This window comes from Suncus etruscus, chromosome 5 (assembly GCF_024139225.1).
Source record: "Suncus etruscus isolate mSunEtr1 chromosome 5, mSunEtr1.pri.cur, whole genome shotgun sequence".
In the NCBI taxonomy this organism is placed as follows: domain Eukaryota; kingdom Metazoa; phylum Chordata; class Mammalia; order Eulipotyphla; family Soricidae; genus Suncus; species Suncus etruscus.
The window spans coordinates 22,865,765-22,888,927 of NC_064852.1; the positions used below are offsets into that span (position 1 = coordinate 22,865,765).

The 23,163-nt window shown below is 50.2% G+C and overlaps 1 protein-coding gene across 5 annotated transcripts in view; it reads right to left on the reverse strand.

Moving 5' to 3' along the window:
- Positions 1-23,163, reverse strand: part of AGAP1 (ArfGAP with GTPase domain, ankyrin repeat and PH domain 1) — a 348,034-nt gene that overhangs the window by 230,262 nt on the left and 94,609 nt on the right. For all 5 annotated transcript variants that reach the window (XM_049773603.1, XM_049773601.1, XM_049773600.1 and 2 more), the window contains 2 exons: positions 20,544-20,685; positions 15,186-15,320 (listed from right to left, as the gene is read on the reverse strand). In XM_049773603.1, the coding sequence (XP_049629560.1) occupies positions 15,186-15,320; positions 20,544-20,685 (277 nt within the window). The remainder of the gene's footprint in view (positions 1-15,185; positions 15,321-20,543; positions 20,686-23,163) is intronic.

The window sequence follows — 23,163 nt, forward strand, 5'->3', positions numbered from 1 at the left end:
GCAGTGGGTCCGGAAGGGCTTACAGAGGTGATACAGGCAAGGCTCGAAACCTCAAGATAATGACAGACTGAAAAGGGGCTGGAGTGATAGCACAGCAATATGACGTTTGCCTTGCACGAGGTCAACACAAGACCGACCCCTGTTGGATTCCTGGCATTCCATATGGTCCCCCACGTCTGCCAGGAGTGATTTCTGAGCACAGAGCCAGGAGTAATCCCTGAAAGAAAGACAGAATGAAGGGCAGGAACTGGCTTTAGAAAAATGAAAATCTATGGAACCAGAGCAATAATATGGCAGCAGGTAAGATGTTTGCCTTGCACACAGTCAATCTGAGTTTGATCCCTGCCATCCCATATAGTCCCCTGAGCATCTTCAGGAATCATTCCTGAGTGCAGCACCAGGAGAATGCCTTGAGCATCACTGGGGCTGTGATCCTAAAACAAACAAACAAACCAAAAACAAACAAAACAAACACCAATCTGATTAATACTGGCTTATCCATATCTCTTGGGGTTCTATTTTGGGGCTCCCGTGCTCATAGAGAAAAGAATCTAGAACCATCTCCCATCGTCACACCCCATTTGTCACAGGCACTTCTCCCCTCTTGCCCAACTTTCAAAAATAAAAAAGGACGGTGTGTCCTCAAGAGCTGAAGCTGCTTTCTGGTTTCCAGAAATAATTACCTTTAGCATCATCTCCATAAAAAACACATTTTCCTCTGTAAGCCTGAGTGGAGGGGGGCGCTGGTGCCTTGGTGAGAACCCCAGGAAATGCCGTGTTTCCTCCCGGCTCCGTTAATGAGGAGTCGGCAGAGGGGGTCCCCCCGTGCAGAGCTGGCGGAGGGACAGGGAAGGACCCGCCGGCTGGTGATGTGATTAGGAAGCAGGAGGAGAGGTGATGAGTGATGGTCACGCAGTAGTCAATGTAGCTTTGAGAGCACGTCACTGTGATGACCCTAATGGCAACTATAGCTCTTCTCCAAAGCCTCCTTCAAAGCCTGATGGAATAATGGTTCCCACTATTCTTTTTTTTGGGGGGGGGGTCACATCCGGTGGCACTCAGGGGTGACTCCTGGCTCTGTGCTCAAAAATCGCTCCTGGGAGGCACAGGGGACCATATGGGATGCTGGGATTCGAACCACTGTCCGTCCTGGATAGGCCAACACTTTGCTGCTGTGCTATCACTTTGGCCCAGGTTCCCACTATTTGTGAGGTGGAAGCCATAGCCGGCTAGAAGGCTCCAGGAATCTGAGAGTCCAAATAAAGGCCCAACTAATTTTAGAGGGCTGATCCATAATTCCAGAGCTTTCCTGTCCAGGGATCTCGGCCATGGGAGAGTTAAGAGTTAAGGGAAGTCTTAACAGAGAAGCTTTCCATGAAGGTGGTCCCCCCGCCCTCCCCCAAAAACCAAGAAATTAAGTTTATCAATTGCTATTGTAATTGCTCTCAGCAACTTGGGTAATTAAAAGGGATCTCAATCTAATTTTATTTACATTTAGAATACCTGAGGTCATTTCCCATCAAGGCCTCCCTGTTTGTGACTGATCGTGTTTCTGTGTTAATTAGAGTTCAGCAGAGAATATGGATTGATTTTGAATTTGTAACCTGCTGTGATGAAGGAAAAGCAAGCAAGTGCAAAGGCTCCTCTCTGCTGCTGGGGTTCCTGGGGGTCACTGGTCATTTCTGAAAAGTCTGGCCAGCTCCATGGCTCTGGAAAACTTCATTTGAGAAGCAGGTACAGGGAGTGCCCCAGCCCCGTGTGTAGAAGATATTGCCTCCCCACCGCCCAGCCCCAGGAAACAGAAGCTGCTCTGATGTCAGTGCAGACACAAGTATCCTCTTCCCCCAGCACTGTCAAGAAGCAAAGCTCTGAAATACACAGAGGGTGCCAGGGTGTGAACATGGACCCTCTGGTCACCCTCTCCCCCTTTGATCCAGCCTGAGACAGTGGTTTGATGGACACCCCCTTTTCACTGCATCTTTGCTGGGTGATTGCCACAAGCACACTTTCCCACATAAAGCATACAACCCAGCTGATTTTTCCTTCCCTCCCTCCCTCCCTCCTTCTCACCCTTCCTTTCTTTCTCTCTCCCTTCCTTCCTTTCTTCCTCTCCCCTTTCCTTCCTCTCCCCTTTCCTTCCTCTCTCCCTTCCTTTCTTCTCTCCCTCCCTTCTTCCCTCCTTCCCTCCTTCCTTCCTCCTTCCTTCCTTCTTCCCTTCCTTCTTCTCTCTCTCTCTCTTCTCTCTCTTCTCTCTCTCTCTCTCTCTCTCTCTCTCTCTCTCTCTCTCTCTCTCTCTCTCTCTCTCTCTCTCTCTCTCTCTCCCTTCTTTCCTTCCTGAATCTCGGGGAACAGACTACCCTGGGAAGTCAGATGACTGTGGTGCCATCCTCAGAGCACACTGGGAGAAAGACACTCATTCATTCCAGCCTTTGTCCTAGGGCAGCACACTGTCCACTCAGTGTCCTCGGTTGGAAATACTGAGTCAGATACAAACTGAAGCCCCAGAATTGGATGAGAAAAGACCCTTAAGGGCTCTGTTCCCTACTCTGAACCTCTGCCCTGGCAGGTTCTTGCTGAAATGAGGGTGACACACTGCCCCAATGGGACAAGTGCAGCAAATGTCCTTCATGTCTCCTGCCCCAGCCAGTCCAAGAGGGAGGGCTGGATTGGCTGGACAGCTCCACGTGCAAATCCCCCCTTCTCCCCTGTCTCTCTTCAAGTCATCTGGAATTAAAGATCCTGCCCATTAGCAAAGGCCCCAGGGACCATTTAAACACTCAGGTTCCAAAACCACAGAGAAAAATACATCAGCAGGGCTGGAGCAATAGCACAGCGGGGAAGGTGTTGGCCTTGCATGTGGCCAACCCAGGTTCGATCCCTCACATCCCATATGGCCCCCTGAGCACTGCCAGGAGTAATTCCTGAGCACAGAACCAGGAGTAAGCCCTGAGTACCACCAGTTGTGGCCCCCAAATTTAAAAAGTGGAGAAAAAAGAGAAAAGAAGTGAAATAACATCAGGGGTGGGGACAGACTGCAGAGGTAAAGGCTTTGCACACAGCCAGCCTTGGTTCAATCCCCAGCACTGTATATGGTCTCTTGAGTACTACCAGGGCCACTTTTGAGCACCATTAGGAGTAGCCCCTGACCCTGAAGACTGCCAGCGGTATCCCCCAAAACCTCCCAAGATGGCATCAAAAATATTCCCAGGGGTTTTGCTAAGAATGAGCTCTAGAATTGGACACAATGTGCACACATGACTGTATATTCACACACACACATAGGAATCTGGATCAATACAGGAAACACAAGAGCCGCACATGCCAATACGCCACCGTGGCAATTTTCACATCCGGTTAGAGAAACAGCTGCCATGCAGGCAAGTGAGGAGAATGCCCACGCATGTTGGGGTTACTGCTCGCACAAAGGCTACAATGTATGTGTACAAGGTCTACACAGCACGTTCCCTGGGGTCTTACTAAAACAAAACAAACCAAATATGAAGTTAAAAACTGAGGCCCAGGAAAGCACTGCCCAAGGCTGTGTGAGCCTTGAGCCCACCTCTCGGGACGCAGTCATTTCTAGGCGTGGTAACCCCCTGGCTGGCTGCAGACCCGAGTTGCAAACTCATATTCTCAGCATGTCCAGTGCCCTGATGAGAAAGTGAGCAGAGTAGGGAGTTTCCACATCAGATTAGAATGCAGGACGGGACTGCAGGAAGGTCCCCCAAGCCAGGTGGGGCTCCCTCTAGGGCACAGGTTCCCCAGATGTACACACACATTACATCTCCCCACTGGGAAACTGCTTGAATGTGGACAAGGAAAAAGGATACTGCAGGGGGTGGTGAGGAAGCTCTGGGAAGGCATGGCCAGTTGGCCTGGGGTGCTGCATTCTCTTCCCTGAAGACACTGTGACAAGGCTTCACCACCCTGGGGCCTTTTCTGGGAAGTGCCACTCCTTGAGAAATGGTGACAGGTTTTGCTTTTGTCTTCCAAGATTGTCTCAAAAGACTTAATGGGGTATCTACTATTTTCTATTATGTTTAATTCCTAAAAGCTATACCTCTTAGTGTTTCTGTTCCCAAATGCGAAGGTAGCCTCTCCATCCCTATATTTTTTCTTTTAATTCTTATTTTATTTTTCTTTGCTTGTTCTGGTTCTGCCTAACTCAAAATTCTAGAAGAAAAGTCTAGCCTGGGATAAAAATAGCTCAGGCCAAAACCAGGCACAGAGAGGGTATAGCCCGCCATTTCTACCCCTTAAATCACCAACAATATAATATAGCATTGTTCCTTTTTGCATAGGCACACTAAAATGGGTGTGCCGTTCCCTTTAGATCCAATGCCTAATGCAATCCATTTACCTTAATGCAAAAATCCTTAAATGCCCCCAAAGGAGGAAGCTTGCAATTCACAGAGATTCTTCCAGTCTAGGCACAGAAATCCAGGTGACAGGTCTGGGGGTGTCCTGACAGCTGGGTATGAGGGGCATGACTTTGGTCATTTCTGCTCCACTCTGAGGTTGTCAGCCTAGACCAGGATCCAGATAGAATGGGGTACTCACCTTGGACCACTGCAGAAGGCAGGCGACCCAGGAGACGGGGTGGGCAGCGCGGCCGGTGTGATTTAGTCTGCAATAAGGGCCCAGCTCTAGGGGCTCTCCCCTGGCCCCCAGAAAGCATTGAGCTGTCATAACAGCTGTAAGTCAGCATGGAGAAAGGGGATCACAGGGCGTCTGTTATAAATCTCACCAAACATCTAAGGCCCCTTTGCACTTTAATCACGCACTAACAGTTGCAATAAGATTGCATTAAAAATTTAAACTGCCCTCCACTTAAGCCATTTACTTTCCTGAGTCCACGCGCCGGGAAGGAGCCCGGGGAACAAGGTGGGGGGAACAAACCCCCTTCTTGATCAGGTTTATTGCGCCGGAGAATATTTCTCCTGATGTGGCTTTGACGAGTGCAGCCTAATGGCTTTACTTTTATTACTTTTTAAGCACTTAATGGGAAAATTTAGACATTTGCACAAGATGGGGCTTCCACAAGAACAGCACATTTGAAAGCTGACAGGGAGCAAGAGGGCTGGGAGATTGCTTTAGACATTCCCAGATTAAATACGACCGTGAAATTTAAGGCGACTGCAGCGAACATCACCGGCTGTCTCTGCCTTTATTAGTCCAGAGGTTCCTTCTTCCCCCTCCTCCTGCTTTCAAGAGTCCAGTGGGTCTATTTAGCAGAGAGTAGCCAGTGAGAATTTCATTGCTATAAGTGTCTAAACTTAGCACCATGTTTATAAGATGTTTAAAAGAATCAAACGGGTGAGGTTTTGGAACAAGGACCCTCAGCACCTCTGCATAATTACCTGAGTCCTGGCCACGGAGTGATGTCTGGACACCCCCTCCCCAAACTGTCAGCAGGAGATATTACCTCCCAAATATGGGGCAGCAGATCTCAAAGTTTTCTTTCAACCGAAGTAATTTCCCCCCTAACTTAAGCCCACAGCTGTGAGCCTTCAGATTTCAATTAATGCCGAGGCAGTAGCCTATCAATCACCAGGGACTATAAATTTCCTATCTTTCTCATTAGCTGCCCTGTTGTACAGTTTAAACATAAACATACCTTGCCACAGGACAGTAAATTACACCTCGCCAAAGCCTCTCCCTGCGGCAAAAGTGGCAGGAATGATTGGAGTAGACCCGGGGAGGGCTTGGCTGCGCAAAAGTTGATTTATACTACCCCCCCTCAAAAAAATTTTAAAATAAAAAAAAAAAACCACTGAGAATCACGCTGACAGCGAGGTCGCTTTGAGTTTGCTTATTTGGCTTAAAACTGGCAATGACCTGTCTTTACTAGAATTACTAAGTTTTATGTGCGAAATCTAATTTTCTGGGGGAAAGCATATTTTCCCCCTGCACCAAACAACAGACTTTTTTGTTATTACCCATAGCAATTCCTTTATTTTTTAAAAATTCTTTGACTTATTTTTTAAGCTGTCAAAAATAAAAGCTGTTGCATAGGAAAACATTCAAGAAATAATTAAGTTCAGCTAGATACCAGTAGTCCAAGAAGAGTGGCAGAGAGAGAAATGATTTAAGGATTCTTTTTTTTTTTTAAACTTGATTAACTGATTGATTGATTGGTTTTTGGGCCACACCCAGGCGGTGCTCAGGGGTCACTCCTGGCTTTGCACTCAGAAATCGCCCCTGGTGGGCTGAGAGACCATATAGGATGTTGAAAATCAAACCGGGTTCTTTCTGGGTCAGCTGCATGCAAGGAGAATGCCCTACCACTGTGCTATATCTCTAGCCTGATTTAGGGATTCTAATTTGAATTACCTAAAGGCCTGCTGATGAGGGTCCATATTCACTGTAGTCCAGTGATGGCTAATCTTTTTGAGCCCGAGTGACCAAACTGCCGCATAATGCCCGGTCCTCCCAATGGCCAGTCCGGCCCTGTTGGCAGGTGAGCTGCAAAGCAGACACCGGCACACTAGTCTCCCCTCACGCCATATATCTTAATTGAGGACCTTCCCTCATGCCAGCTGCAAAGCCTTTGTGTGCCGCCATTGGCACACGTGCCATAGGTTCGCCATCGAGGCTCTACCAGGGGTCCTCAAACTTTTTAAACAGGGGGCCAGTTCACTGTCCCTCAGACAATTGGAGGGTCGGACTATAGTAAAAACAAAACTTATGGACGAATTCTTATGCACACTGCATATATCTTATTTTGCAATGAAGAAACAAAACAGATACAAATACAATATGTGGCCCGCGGGCCATAGTTTGAGGACCACTGCTGAGTGAGTCCATATTCACTCAGAGGAAGACAATCTACAGAGACTTTGCCCTAGCTTCCTCTTCCCTTCACACACCTCTTTTGAGATGTACAGACCCACTCAGGCTTGGTCAGCAAAAGATGGGTGCTTTTGTCTAATTAACAACATCTGCCCTTCCTCCAATGTTGATTGACACTGAATAATAAAAATCATACATGGAGGGCAGCCAGGGCATTCAGTTGACCCTATGCTTTTCTATATTATGTCTGTCTAGTTTTCTTTATCCTCACAGCACTCCTGCTTCAGGCCTATTCATCCGAGTCTAGACTCGCAGCACGAAGCAATAGAACAGTGGACAGGGAACCTGCCTTGCACATGGCCAACCTGGGTTCTATCCCCAGCATCCCATATGGTTCCTTGAGTGAGGCTGCCAGGAGTAATTTCTGAGTGCAGAGCAGGAGAACCCGTGAGCAATACCAGGTATGACACTCACACACACACACACACACACACACACACACACACACACACACAATGAATAAATTAATTAAGGTGAGAGAAGGAAGAAAAAGACCCAAGCATCTTTTCGGGGAGGAGCAATAAAGATGAGCACAACTGCCTAGAGAGGAAGCAGAGACAGGGGGACAGGCAGCAGGAACAGACCCCAAAGTTCCTGGTACCTGGTAGTTTGGGGGTGAACCTTTAGGATAAAGGATTCCTGACTGAGTTGCTTTTAGGAAAGACTTCCCAGGGGGAAAGCAGGCAGAATGGTGAAAATAAGGTTCCTACATGCTGCATGCATGCTAGAGGCAGCTGTGGGAGTCTTGAGATCCAGACCGTGCAGTTTCAGGAGCATTTTTCTCCCCTCCGCCTCATGCCTCATTTAATTCACTGCATCTTTGGGATTAAACCAGCCATGGCAACTCTCCCTGGCTCTGCCCTCACCTTGCGCTTCATTTATGCACCTGCAGGGCGCGCGGCTGCCGTCGCACTGCCCTCTGCTGGCCGATGCCATCACTGCGCCCTCCTCCTCTCCCCAGATCTGGAGATAAAGCACCTTAAAGCAAGCAGGGAGAGAGGCAAAGATCTGCTTCCTGAGAAGGAGAGAGTCTCACCAAGGTAGATGAATTTCCAGGTGCAATTTCATACCACACGGTGGGAGGCTAATCCTTCTCCCGCCTGTTCCTCTGGCCCCACTGAGCGGCCTTTTCACATTGCTGCGGCCATAACCACAGAAGCACTGATATGCCAGACCAGTGGGAAAAGCAAGCCTCCAAGCCCCATCGTGGCCACTAACTGAATTACAAGAGCGAGTTCTCAGGCCTCTGGATTTCCCTTCAGATGGGGGAAACTGATGGCACTGCAATTAAAGCGCTCTCCTCTCTGCTAAACGTCCAAATTCCCACCTGCCCTTTGGGGATACCTATAGCCTCCTGGGAACAACACTCCCCTCCCACCCCTGCATGGACTCCAAGAGAGCCCTCTGCAAGCAAAAGCCAAAAAATATCAAGTCTGTGTGACAGTGAGTACTCATAATTCTCATATTAAAGAATGTCAGCCAGAAGGGTGCTGGCCTTGCATGTGGCAGACTCAGGTTGGATCCCTGCATAGGATCCTCTGAGTCCCACCAGAAGTGACCCCACACGCAGAGCCAGGAGTTAACCCTGAGCACAATCAGGTATGACCCCAAAACAAAACAACATGAAAAAGAATTTCAGAGTGGTAAGCCTCAGAGTATTCCTTCCCCTTCAATGCCCTGAGCAGCACATCGAAGGGTCCTCAAGAGTGCAGATTATCCCTGAGCTAGGACCCTGGCTTGGCAGAAATAAACTACTGAGAACAAAGCAGAAGGTTCCCAAGCCCACAGCCCCTTACTGCACACCCCCCATGATCACTGGGGATCAGCTCCAGATTCTTCTGATCAGAGCTGCAGCCGAGGGTTATATAGGTCAATAAGTCCATCACCGCTCAGTCATTCCAAAAACATTAGAAAGAGCAGAATGCCATGGTATTATGGACAGATTATGAGCAAAAATAAAAGCCATTTATATGCATTAATGACACTGAGCTAATTCAAGCTGACTGCAGTCATTAAGAGGGATCCTGGGGCATCGTGGTGAGCGGACGAGGCCACAGCATGGGAAGGGATTAGCATAAGCCATTTTCTGTCGCTGACAGACACATGGGCTGCAGGCGGCCCATGGGCCAGTGTCGGACATGGAGATCAACATGGCGCTTGCCCCACTCCAGAGTCTCATGGTCTTGTGGTGGAAACATGGGGTGTTACTGCATGCCTGTGTGGGCACGGGGATCCACGAGCTGTGTCCACTGAGCAAAGCATCGCAGGGCAAGCTCCAGATAGAGTGAGAAACTGTCAGAGGACAGAAGACAGAAAAGCACTTGGCACTGCTGAAAGAACCAACATTCCTCAAGCCTCTGGCTGTCGCTAATCTATATCTACTGCGATGGGAACCTTCCTGGTTTTGCAAAGAATCCACATAGTTCTCTGCCTGAGGGGAGGGTGGTCTGCCCACCCCCCAACTCGTGTAGGAAAGATGGTATCTACACTCAAGTGCCACTCGAGATTGTGACTTATGGACACATGGATCATCCCACAGTCCCACCACAGACACATGAATGTGTATGTGCACATGTGGTCAGGCATGTGAATGCATATGCAACATGCTGCATACAGCCACAAAGGTTTCCATGTCCAGACACATAGAAACACACAAGGACGCATGCAAAATCATATATATCACATATGCTCACACAATTCAAGCAGGCAGATGATTTGAAGCAAATGACCTTGACCTGATATTCTCAGATCATTTGTCTTTAAAAGTTGGGGGGCTGAAAAGATAGCATGGAGGTGGGGCATTTGCCCTGCATGCAGAAGGATGGTGGTTCGAATCCCAGCATCCCATATGGTCCTCCGAGCCTGCCAGGAGTGATTTCTGAGCATGGAGCCAGGAGTAATCCCTGAGTGCTGCTGGATGTGACCCCCCCAAAAAAAACAAAAAACAAACAAACAAAAAGTCCAGCCTTGGGGCTGGAGCAATGGCGCAGTGGTAGGGCATTTGTCTTGCATGCATCAGGTCAGACCTTGATTAGATCCCCAGGAGTCCCATATGGTCCCCCAAGCCAGGAGCGTTTTCTGAGCACATAACCAGTCACCGGATGTGGCCAAAAAAACAAACACAAAAAAAAGTCCAATATGGAGCAATATTGCACAGTGGATAGGGTGTTTGCCTTGTAAGGGGCCTATCAGGATTCGATCCCAGCATTCCATATAGACCCTTGAGTCTGCCAGAAGTAATTTCTGAGTGCAAAGCCAGGAATAACTCCTGAGAGCCACAGGATGGGACCCAAAACAAAACCCCAAAAACAAAACAAAAAAGAGATAAAGTGATATGGATGGTAGTGAGGGAAACTGAGAACATTAGTGGTGGAAAATTTTCAGGGGTGAGGGGTGGTGTACATTGTAAGACTGAAACCAAATCATAACAACTTTATAATCATGGTGTTTAAGGAAAAAACAAGCAAATAAACAAAAAGTCTAGTCTTGGGTTGAAGATAGTACAGATGCCTTGTACAGAGCCAATCTGGGTTGGATGATTCATAAGATTCCACCCCACTCCCAGCCTTGCAGAGTAAGTCCTGAGCACCATCAAGTGTAGCCCCCAAACAAGTCAAAGTGTGCTAAGAGAAAAATTATTTTAAAAAGACCATACTTAGTGGTTAGAGTGATAGTACAGTGGATAAGGTGCTTGCCTTGCACACAGTCAACATAGGTTAGGTTCAATCTCCAGAACCCAATAGAATCTCCTGAGTCTGCCAGGAATAACTCCTGAAAACCATAAATATGATCCCATAACAAAACAAAAATAAGACCACAAATAGAGGCCGGAGAGCTAGTTCAGGTGCTAAAGCAGTTGTCTTGCATGTTGCCCCCATGGGTGCAATCCCCAGCACAACAAATGTCTCCTGGTACGTACACACACACACACACACACACACAATCCCCAGCACAACAAATGTCTCCTGGTACACACACACACACACACACACACACACACACACACACACAGTGATTCCCGAGCACAGAACCAGGAGGGGGCAATCCCCAGCACAACACATGTCTCCTGGTACACACACACACACACACACAAACACACACACACACACACACACAGTGATCCCCGAGCACAGAACCAGGAGCAAATTCGAGCACAAATGAGTTTGGCTCTAAAAGACAAATAAGTAAGGAGCCTATAGATAGTAGAGGCTGGTACCTGCTCACCAGTCTGCCTACTCTGGACACATCCTCACTGCAGAACTCACAGTCCTCTGATGAAGACATACCCCAGACAAGACACCCCTAACCGCCCCTGACTAGGCCACGACCCCAAACAAAGCATGCCAAGGCTAGACACACCCCTACAGAAAACACACCTCCATTTTGAATACACCCCTAAGCAAGCCATGCCCCTAAACGCCCCTGACTAGGAAAAGCCCCAATTAGTATATGTCCCTAAGCTACAGCCCTAAGGAACACCCAATCAAGACACACCCCTAAACAAAGCACACATCAGGTTGGGCCACACCCCCTAGGGAACAGAATCCTCACTTGGACACTAGGATGTGCACCTGGCAGGGAAAAGGCTTCCATCAGGTTTCCATCACTGATGCCAGTGCAGGTGCCAACAGGGGCTCTCTGACCTACTGCACAGCCCCAGCCAAGTCACATGACTTCTGGCTCTGAGGTTCTCTCTCTCAGCACAGGTGGGGCGCCAAGATAGCAGACACCCTGTGGACCAGCCTCTAGGAAAGCATGCACTGTCTGGGGAGATGGGGCTGAAGGCAGGCATGGCCTTCGGAGAATGAGGTGCCCTGTCTGGTGCATGCACCCATACCACTCACCTACACCCTGTAGGTGCCTCCTACAGACAACACCAGTTCTGCCACCCCGTACTCCCCAGCAACCACCAGAGCTCCCCTCTCACTGCTGGAACATGTAGATCTCCATCTGGGCTGGGCCATTATCCGGGCAATGCTTCAGACACACACACAGACCCATTAGACACAGTGGCCACATGCTGTGGCGAGCCGCTGGAGGCAGAGTGCGGGGCTCTGAACCATGCCTTCCACCCACAGTCCTGCATCCACATAATGCACACGTGTGAGGCCAGGACCCATTCTCAGCTCAACGTCTGCCTGCATAGGTATCAGAACTTGTCATCTCCGAATTGTAACATCTGCCCAATGGCGGTGTTGCCATCAACTCTGTTCCATCCAACACCAAACCCAAGCCCCAACTCTCCTCCAGAAAAGGAGTAGATCCCTGGCTTGACTCCAGTGTCTTCCAGATCCCCATTCAAAACCCCCAGAGCTCCCAAACAAGCTCCACAAACAGAAACACTCATAAGGTGAGAAAAGCAACAGTGTTTGACCAGAGACTGAAAGTGTCAAAACCCACCTGGGGGACCCCCAGACTCCAAGGGGCCCATGGGGCCCACAAGCCGCTCTTTGCCCCACAGGCTTTTTGCACTTCCAGCTGGGCTCTGTGTCAACATGAAGGCTTTGCAGACAGACCCCACTAGGGAAACACTGCCTAGATCGGGGAGAACAAGTCTACAGTGTAATAAGACGGTTTATTAAAGATGGACCATGGTGAGATGCTCAGAGGCCACCGGTGAGATGCCACAGCAGTGCCCAACTCCAGAAGAATCGCTGACTTCACTTCACCCAGGAATAAATTGCTGTGTCCAGAAACAGCATTTTCTTTGTTTTCTTTTTTGTTTGTTTGTTTCTGGGCCACACCCAGTGGCACTTAGGTATTATTCCTGGCTTTGTACTCAGAAGTCACTCCTGGCAGGCTCAGGGGACCATATGGGATGCTGGGAATTGAACCTGGGTCCATCCTGGGTTGGCTGCGTTCAAGGCAAACACCTTATACTGTGTTATTGCTCTGGCCCAGGAACAACATTTTCTTCACGCTCACTACCTGACCTGCATACATCCTGGGAATAGGCTAGTTTCAGTTCAGCCATGACAGCACTGTGTCTGAACTCTGCTGGACTAGGGGCCACTCAGGGTAATTGAGGTCAGAACCCCCCCCAAGGGGCAGAAAGCCCCTTCCTGTCAGTCCTCAAAGACAGCAGTATGGCCACCTGCCCCCTACAGTCACCCCATGCTGACTTGCCATATTGGGGGGGGGGGACATGGTCCATCTTTCAGATACCATCCCAAGGGATATAGGTCTACACACCACAAGAGTGGCCAACTACCTCCTCCAAACCTGTGAAGGGCAAGGATTTTTCCAAACAATTTTGGGTGGCAGAAACAGGGTCTTTTCTTAATAAAGAATGGTGGTGACGAAGGGTTCCTTTGTACCTTCTTCAGCTACACCACTTTCAAGGGCCCTTCCTGGAGCTGACACTGGCCCATGTGTCCCTGGCTTAGAAATGAGCCCCATTTTCCTCCTGTGCTTCCTGTCTGATCCCCCATTCAATGAGTTACCTGCACAGGCCTGGTACAATTTGAGAGAGGAGGTGATGGAGCAGGAAAAGAAAAAGTGATAGGAGAAGGAAAAGGTAATGGGGTAGGGAAAGAAGGTGATAGGGGGAGTGGCCTTCACAGTACCCCAAGTTACTTAGTGATCGTGATGGGAGGGGACAGAGACCCCGAGGACCCCACTGCTTCCCCAGGACTCCAGGCTTTTTCTGCCTCAGCATCTGGGATAATAGGGTTAGCTGGAGGTCTGGGGTCCCAGGATCCCAGGGATGGTGGGGGAGTGTTGGGTCCCGTCTACTCCTTTATCGGTTATTTGTGTATCCTCAAAGAGCTCCCAGAATGAGATATTGATTCCTATCCCCTTATCCCCTTGTAGGGGTAGATCTTGGTAATATTTATCCGCAGCAAATAATCCACACAGACAGAGGGTTAAGGGGTAAAAGGCTGGGCGAAGAGAGTCCTTTGTCAGCCTACTACCAGCTCCAAAAAACACCTCGAGCCAGCCAGTAAACTCTGGCAAAAGCCCCCGAACACCTCACTCCCAAACTATTTATTCGGCTCTCAACAGCACCCCCCACCTGGAAGGTCAAGGTGGGACAACAGGCAAAGAATAATCTTATGAAAATGTTCTCATATACAATAGGGGAGCAGGAGGCACATGAAGTGCAGAAGGCTGAAGCTATCACAGGCCTGTGGAGAAGGGCCCAGTTATAAGCCAGAAAGAAAATGCAGTCCAAAAGGAGGCAGGGCCTGGAGGAATGCAGTGGGGTGAAGCAAGGAGATGGGAACACACTGAGGTGAAAGAGCAGACAGGACCCAGGTACTGGGCCCCAAAGTAGGAGAAGCTCCCTAAAGCATCGTGTGTGCTCACAGAGACAACAAAGCATGTGGCCTCTGGCAGGATTTGCCCAGCTGCCCCCACACACATGGAACCAAGCTGGGGGATCACCTGGGGCTGAACTGGGGGGGGAGGGGGCGTGAGGCAAGATCGACTCCTCCACGGCAACTGGGCATGAGACCTGGGACCAAGAGGGCTGCTCATGGGTCCTCAGTGCTGGGACACTGAGGCAACAGCACCCCAACACAAACATGCAGCATCCTGACCACAAGCTGACAGTCCCCTTATCTGTGGGAAGTCGCCCTGCCTGAGGTACTGTGGCAGGGCCAGAGTTCAGTGCTGATTTAGACATGAGGGACACCGTTCCCACGGGAGTTCCTGTTGTGTAGACGCCAGTGGCACAAACCCACAAGAAGTCAGTGCTGGTGTGGATGTGAGGGACACAATTCCCACAGGAGCTCACTCACTGAAGGCCCAACATGGCCGGCTCTAGGGGACACACAGCCCCTCACGTCTGCTCTCCAGAGAATAACACATGCAGCTGTTTTGTGAAAGCAGAGTATGAGCTAGCATGCTGACGGGATTCAAAGGCCTCTTATGAGGCCAGTGTGATAGCACAGTGGTAGGGCATTTGCCTTGCATGCAGCCGACCTGGGACAAACCTGGGTTCAATCCCCAGTATCCCATATGGTCCCCTGAGCCTGCCAGGATTTCTGAGCACAGAGACAGGAGTAACCCCTGAGCACTGCTGGGTGGGGCCAAAAAAAAAAAACAAACCCACCCACCAAAAGCCTCTTGTGTGTGATCTACCCATGTGAAAGACCCTCCTTGTGTGTCTCCCTATGTGAGACCCTCTCCAATGTACACTGCCCTGTATGTCAATGGTCTGTGTTCATGTACCCTACATGTGTGAGTGGTGAGACATGTACCCAGTATGCTGAGCTGCAGATTCCCTCTATTGCCTGTTGTACTCTATGTCCTAGCAGCCCCTGTCCCTCTGAACCCACGTCCACTCACCTTCCTGGCTGACCCTGTCCGGCTGACCCAGACCCACTCACCGTCCTGGAAGACTCTGTCCACATTGAGCCCATACGTAGAGCACGTCTCGTAGTAGGTGCAGCGCTTGAGGTCACTGGAGAGCTTGCGGGCACGGGCATCATCGATGACCCGCGGGTTGCTGGAGCTGATGGCATCTGCAACAGATGGTCACAGGGACCCAGTGAGCAGCAGGGGCACCCCAACCCCCAATCACAGGGGGCTCCCACATCATGCATCTGCTCAGCTGAATCTCAGACTGTGTGTGTGAGTCCGAAGAACACTATGCCTGACCGGGATGGGCTGACCACAGAATGGTCGAAAATAGGACAGGCTGACAGAAGGACAGTCCTAGAGCAAATGGTCTAACTACAGTCCAACAACAGGATAGGCTGACAGCAGACAGTCTGACAACAGGACAGTGCGACAGTGGGACAATTTGAGAATGGGAGGGTCCAACAATGGGACAGTCCAAAGGAACAATCTTAGAGGGAAGAGCCTACAGCAGAAGGGTCTGACAGTGAAACGGTACAACAGAGAGAGGATCTGACAATGCAAAAGATTGACAGAAGAATAGGTGAACTGCAAGACAGGCTGTCAGCGAGAGGGTCTGACAGTGGGATGGGCTGTTGGAATGACCCAATAGTGGGACAGTCTGACAGAGAAAATGGCTGTCAGTAGGACAATCTGTTCCATCTGGGTCTTAGGGAACCTCTCCAGAAGGCAACATGTGCCTCCTCTTGGAGGCTGCAAAGAAACATCTCAAATTGAGGGCAGGAGACATGGAGGAGGGGGCTCGAGTCCATCAGGATGCCAGCAAGAGTTGGGCTGTGACAATCCCTGCAGGAGTGGGGGACCCTGTGAGGGCAGAGGGGAACAGCCTGAATTGGGTGATCAGCTCAGGTAAGATCACAGCAGAGCCCTGCCTGGGCACAGGCATCCGGGGAGGAGAGGACGGGGTTCCCCTGTGGGCTCTGAGCACTCCAATCAGCTGAGGTACAAAGGGACGGGCACAGTCTACATTCACCAGCGACCTCTGCTCACTGTTCTGTCTGGGATCAGAGGGTCACTCCAAGACCAGGGTGAGATGGGGGATAGGGGGTTGTAGTCACATGAGTCTTTGCCAAAACACAGAGTCCCAGTGTGGTCCTGGGGCCAAGCCTCAGACTGCAGAATACTCTGTGCCCACCCAGGGCCACCCAGAATCTCCCATCTGCAGGGCCTGATACAGCTCCTCACAACCTCACCACCTGCATGTCTCATCCTTGAGCACCTGTAGGTAAGCAGATAGATGGACAAATGGATGAACAGATGCTACTCCCTGAAACAAAACAAGCTGCATGGTTCTGATCCATCATGGTCACATTGCCTAAAGCATGCCACACACGTGCCACCTGTCATCTGGTTCTCGGGGCCAGTGCCCAGTTATCAGGCTCCTCGGCACTCCTTTACCCTCTGTGATCTAGCCGCTATCCACCAGGGGTTGAGTGGCACCCAAGACCTTGCACACACAGGCACACGCCCACTGCTGTACCCAGATCCTGTCTGGGGAAGCACTGGCCTCTGCAGCAGCAGTGGCCTGTTCCAAGGGAGGGTCTGAGCATCGCCAAGTACAGGAGGCCCCCCTTCCTGCCACACATGGGCACATGGCTGCCAGGGCAATCACACACCCACTCAGTCAGGTCACACACTTGCCACGGCTCCTTGGGACCTGCCAAAACTCTCCCCCAACACTTCCCACAGAGCTTCCTGTGGCCAGCAAGCCAAATCCTTTGGGCCATCTCCACATCCATACCCAGCCTGGCCAGGAGACCACTATATGCTTGAAACAGACTGTGAATGACCAAAGCTCCAGCGGAAAGAGCCTAGCAAGGTCTCTTCCTGACAGCACTCTCAGGGACTCTGGGAATCAGGGTCTCAGTAGCACGACCTCAGGGAATTTGTCAAAGTGACAAATCTCCACCTCGCTCATCCGGGGCAGGCATGTCCTGCTTGCATGTGGATACAGCAACCAGCCTCTGCTGCACACTCAAGGTCCTGGCATTGGGCCTTCATGGCCTTCCCAAGACATGAAACTTGATCCAAACTTCGGGGCTGGAGAGATAGCACAGCGGTAGGGCATTTGCCTTGCAAGCGCAGACCCAGGACCAACAGTGGTTCGAATCACAGCGTCCCCTATGGTCTCCCGGGCCTGCCAGGAGCGATTTCTGAGCAGAGAGCCAGGAGTAACCCCTGAGCGCAGCCGGGTGTGGCCCAAAAACAAACAAACAAACAAACAAACTTCCATATCATACTTGAAATCAGGGGGAGTCCTTAGGACAGAAGCCTCCCTATCTACAGTGGTACCACCTCTCGACAGACACGAGCTGCCCAGATTGGGGGAGATCAGGGAACATACCAGGCTGCAAGGATTGGAACAGAGGCCGCAATGGTACCCCAGGCCGGGCACATGGCTCAGGAGCTGCAGGGCACAGGCACACTGGGCATGAACTGAGACAGGAGGAGGCTCGCTGGTGGGAGGGACAAGCTGGAAAAGTTGTGAGGACAGACACCTCACAGGGACACAAGGGCACCAAAACGGAGGCTCAGTTCCTGTGGACGCATGCAGAGGTGCAGAGTTCAAGACTGAGTGAGTGCGATGTTGGAGTAAGTAGTTCTCACTCTAATCAGGATATTTCTTCCTTGCAAGTGCTTGTTCTACCTGGGCGTGAAGAACCTCTGGATTGCCCCCGTACTCCTTCCTGATCTCCACCCATGTAGGTAGTCCTACACTTCCCAATAAAGACATTGGGTCAGAGAAACTTCTTCCGGGTTTTGGCCCCACAGCTAGCCTGTCTGCCTGGCGGTATCTTTTGCCTGCTTGCAAACAGCTTGTGGTGGAAGCTCCCTGTTTTATTTCCCTAACCTTGTGTGAATTATTTTCTGGGTCAGCATTGCTTACAGATCCGGGTTGGGGTATGAGGCTTCCACTACAGTGCAAGACCTGAGAGACTGAATGAGGTAGAGCTGGAGAGGAAAAGAATAGTTCTGTCCTGTCTCCTGCGTCCTGGAAAGCAGAGTGGTGCTAAGGAAGCAGAGCCTGACCTTGCTGGTCTCTGGCCACTTGCCATTCAGGAAAAACACTGGGGAGGGGGATGAGAGAAGAGCTACAGGGTTGAGAGATGGTCAGAAGCACAGTCCCAGAGGCTGGGAGATACTTGGACTTTTAGAGGTCACAACAATAGAGAGTCTTATTTGTAGGACAAGAAAGAGCTGCAACAAACCGCAGCAACCACTGGCTCAGCCTATGAACGCTCAGGGCCAAGTGGCCTGAGGATTCTGCATGATCAGAGGGGCCTGCAAAATCTAAGGGATTATGGGGTTTAAGGGGTATGAGAGATCTGAGGGGTCAGAGAGGTCTGGAGGTGCAGGATTACATTCAAACTCCAGCATTTGTCCAGGGAGGATGTCTTAGGGTGCAGGGTCAGGTGTGAGTTAGGGGGTTGGAACTGTGTAGACCAGAAGCACGGACTCGGACACTTCATTTTCCACTACTTCACGCTAGTGCATGAACCAGTAGGACTATGTGTGCACGTATACACACGTGAACATGCCTTCACAAATGCGTACACCAGCATGCACCCATCTGTATAAACGGATCTCCAGCATGCACCCTCTGTATACACAGATGTGAACGCACAGTCTCCCACTCTGCTCAGAAACACCCCATGCAAGTCTGTAGGCAGGAACAGGTCCTTGCTGGAAATCACTTCCAGTTCAAAGCACTTTAGGGGGTGGAGCAATAGAGTACAGTGGGTAGAGGGTTTTCCTGGCACACAGCCATCCTGGGTTCATTCCCCAACACTCCATATGGTCCCCTAAACCCATCAGAAGTAATCTCTGAGCACAGAACCAGGAGTAAGACCTGAGCACTGCTGAGTGTGGTCCGAAAAGAAAAAGAAACAACAACAAAGCAGCTTTAATCAGGAAGGCCATGACCAAGCTGTTCACTACAAAATATTTACTGACAATTTCCAAGATACCAACTCAGATCTGCCTGCTCTGCTCTGCTCTGCTCTGAGTGCAAGCAGAATTAATTTCCCTCTAAGTGTCATATGTTTTGTGACCACTGGAGGGAGCCCTAACACAAGGAACTACAGTAATGGGGGACTGAGCAACAGGTAGGGTCTCTGGCCAGGCAGCGACCACCACAAAGGTGCAAAAATAAAGATGGTGGATGGAGGGGGGTTGTGTCCAGAAATGCCAGCCCCCAACCTGACACGGAGCATAAGGGGCAGAGGCTTCCTTTTAAACCACAATAGACTCACTGAGGAGCACATCACCTAGTTGAGATCATGCTCAGTCCTGCCAAGGGAGGGTAAGATTTGCCTGGGTACCAAGTCAGAGACCCAGATCTGGGCTGGGATGACCATCCAGACATGATCCTCCAAAGGGTATTTGAATTAATACCAGTGGTATTTGAATTAAAAATGTGAGCATAAACATTCGCCCAGCTTTCCTCAATGTGAAGATCGCATTAGCAGGTACGGCTCCAAACAGGCAGACTTGTCCACGTGCCTCTGACCTGCTGCATGTGTCTGTGTGTGCAGAGCTGGGTGGGACAATGGTCCCCGCAGAGCCCAAGATGGGCCCAAGATGACCAGTATCCTCACAGCTGTGACATCAAGATGCTGGGACCAGCCTGCCATGACCCAAAAGGAAACAGGAAAGGTGTTCTTACAGTGGAAGCCTGTCCCCAAGAGCCACACCACATTTGCAGTATAAATTCTGTCATAAGATAGCAACAGGCAGAGTGAAATAAAACCCTGCTAGGGACAGACCAGGATATGCCCGGCGTGAAAATAACTTGTTGGAAAGCTTGCTAACTGTTGCACAGAACCAAGAGAAGGAAGGAATCCTTAAATAAAGCAAAGAGTCAAACCTGTTTGGAATGAAGGGACAGGGGATAAAGAGCTACCTCAAATGTGGCTGACTTGGTTTTAATCCCATGACCCCATATGGTCCCCCAAATTTTACAGAAATGGTCCCTGAGGATACAGCCAGGAGTAAGCCCTGAGCACTGCTAGATAGGGCCTCAGAGCCCAAATCAGAAAGTCAAATATATTTTTATCTAAAGTCCTGGGGGGGGAGGGCCGTAGGCACGTACGTGTATGTGTATGTGTGTGTGTGTGTGTGTGTGTGTGTGTGTGTGTGTGTACTAGCATGCATGTGTGCATGGTATATATATTCTGCAGCTGCAGAACCTTCTGCCTCCATTTTATAGAATGGCCACTCATTTCTGCTCCATGACTTCTAGCTATGAAAAGGTGTGTTCAAAGGAGAATGGTGTTCTCTGAACCCATGAGAACAGAACTCCTGGGGTTCTGGAGGACCTGACTCACCCTGGGTGCCCACCAGGACCAGTGGGATGTCACCAGTGCTCCGGAAGTTGGCCATCCGGCTGTAGTAGTGGTAGACGGTCTGGAAGCTGATTTCATCCTCCAAGCTGAAGACAAAGATGACTGCGTCCACCCACATGGCAAACTAAGGGACAGAGAGCAGAGCAGGGAATGAGACGGGCAGGGCAGTGGCGGGGTGGGGAGAGGGCAGGGCAATGAGTGAGAGAGCAGAGCAATGAAAGAGAGAGGAAGGGCTGCTGGCAGCTGCATACTCACCCCAAATATGCTGGCTGCTGTGCCATGAGCTCTGAGACACAAATGATAGCATGCATTATGCTCCCTGAGCAGTGTCATGCGTAACCCTATGCACAGTACCTACTGGCAGCTCTGTGCATGCCTCAAGCATGTTAGGAGCAAAATTACCTCGAACAGGAGCACTCTAAGCAACACCACGAGTAGCATCACCCCAGCACTACACAGGGTACTATGTGCAATGCCACAAGCAGCACCTTGCATAGTACCAGAGCAGTGCCCGAGCAAGAAAGGCTCAGTGCCACTTCTCGGGAAGCCCCGCACCTCATCGTAACTGGGAAGGGCACATTAAAGGGCTATTTTATACCAAAATGCGACACAGAACAGTAAGACATGTAGTGTGTGTGTGTGTGTGTGTGTGTAGTCACATCCAACTGCACTCGGGTGTGTGTGTGTGTGTGCGTGTGTGTGTGTGTAGCCACATCCAACTGCACTCGCACCTCATCGTAACTGGGAAGGGCACATTAAAGGGCTATTTTATACCAAAATGCGACACAGAACAGTAAGACATGTAGTGTGTGTGTGTGTGTGTGTGTGTAGTCACATCCAACTGCACTCGTGTGTGTGTGTGTGTGTGTGTGTGTGTGTGGCCACATCCAACTGCACTCATGGGTTTCTCCAAACTCTGCTTCAGAAATCACTCCTACCAAGCTTGGGAGACCACATTGGATGCCAGGGATTGAACCTGGGTCAGCCACTTGCTAGACAAATGCCCAACCCGCCGTGCTATTGCTCTAGCCCCAAAATGTACTTTCTGAAGGCACCAGGAAAAAATGCTCCTTCCCAGAAGAAAATTCCCTCCAAGGCTAAACTTCAGGGTTTCTGTTGAGAAGACAGATCTGCCTGCCATAAATAAGCAAGCAATTCTAGGGCTGGAGCGATATCACAGCGGGTAGGAAGTTTGGCTTGCATGCAGCTAACCAGGGTTTGATCCCCAGCATCCCGTATGGTCCCGAGCCTGGTAGGGGTGATTTCTGAGTACAGAACCAGAGGAAACCACTGAGCACCTCTGGGTGTGGCCTCCAAAACCAAAATTAAGTAATTAAGAAAAACAATTCTAAAATCAATCATGACTGGACCAAATCTTCAGGTGGAAAGTGGACCAGGTGCTGATTACCCCTCCAAACGAGTGACCTGAGCAAGGTGTAAGATGAGGACCTGCCCCAGGGTACCTACTGTCCCTCTGCTCTTGTGACAAGTCCAGTTTTCACTTTGGTAACTATCCCATAGAGCACCTCAACCCGACTGAATGGGGTCTTGCTATCCCCTCAAATATACCCCTTACTAACCGTTGTGTGAGCTCTTGAGTCAAATTGTCCCTCAAAAATGTGCCACTGGGGGCTGGAGAGATAGCACGAAGGTAGGGCATTTGCTTTGCATGCAGAAGTACAGTGGTTCGAATGCTGGCATCCCATATGGTCCCCCGAGCCTACTAGGAGCGATTTCCGAGCATAGAGCCAGGAGTAACCCCCGAGTGCTGCCAAGTATGACCCAAAAACAAACCAAAAAAATGTGCCACTGGGGCCAGAGCATTAGTACATAATGGGTAGGGCATTTGCCTTGGATGCAGCAGATCCAGGTTCAATCCCCGGCATCCCAGAGGGTCCCCTGAGAACTGCCAGAATTGATTCCCAGGTGCTGAGCCAGGAGTAACTCCTGAGTATTGCAGATGTGGTCCAAAATCAAAACAAACAAACAAAAAAACAACAAAAATAAAAAACGTGCCACCACCTGGGGACATGGACAATCAGTCCTCCAGCATAGCCACAGAGGGTCCCTACCCACACTGTACACACCGGATTCTTGGCCCCATCCCTGGCACAAGACTCTTCTGAGCACTGAGCTGGGAATGGCCCCAAAACAAGAAGATCAAGAAGAAGAGCTGGGCACTGCCCTCCCATGCCATCCCCAGACAGGTTGCCTTGAAGAGCGCAGGCTGCTTCCAGCCTCTCTGCCAACTTCCACAATCAAGGCATTCGCCCAGGTCTCCTGGGACAGAGGTTGTATGGACCCTCAGCTTTTGCCAATTCTGAGCTCCTTTGAACTAAAGCTTTTGCTGGTTAATCACCACCTAAGTCAGACAGTAAACTGGAATTGATAATGAAGACAGCCCATGGAAGCTGCTCCAGACTCAGTTTCCCCATTTCTGGAACATTCTCCTGCTCTCAAGAACTTTTGGTTTTCTTTGGAGATGAGCTTGTAAGCAAGCATGTGGCTGCAGGACTCACAACAGCCACAGCAGAAGACAGATGCTGACACTGACTAGCAAACTCGCAAATGGTCACTGTTAGTTAGATTATGCCTTTGTTTT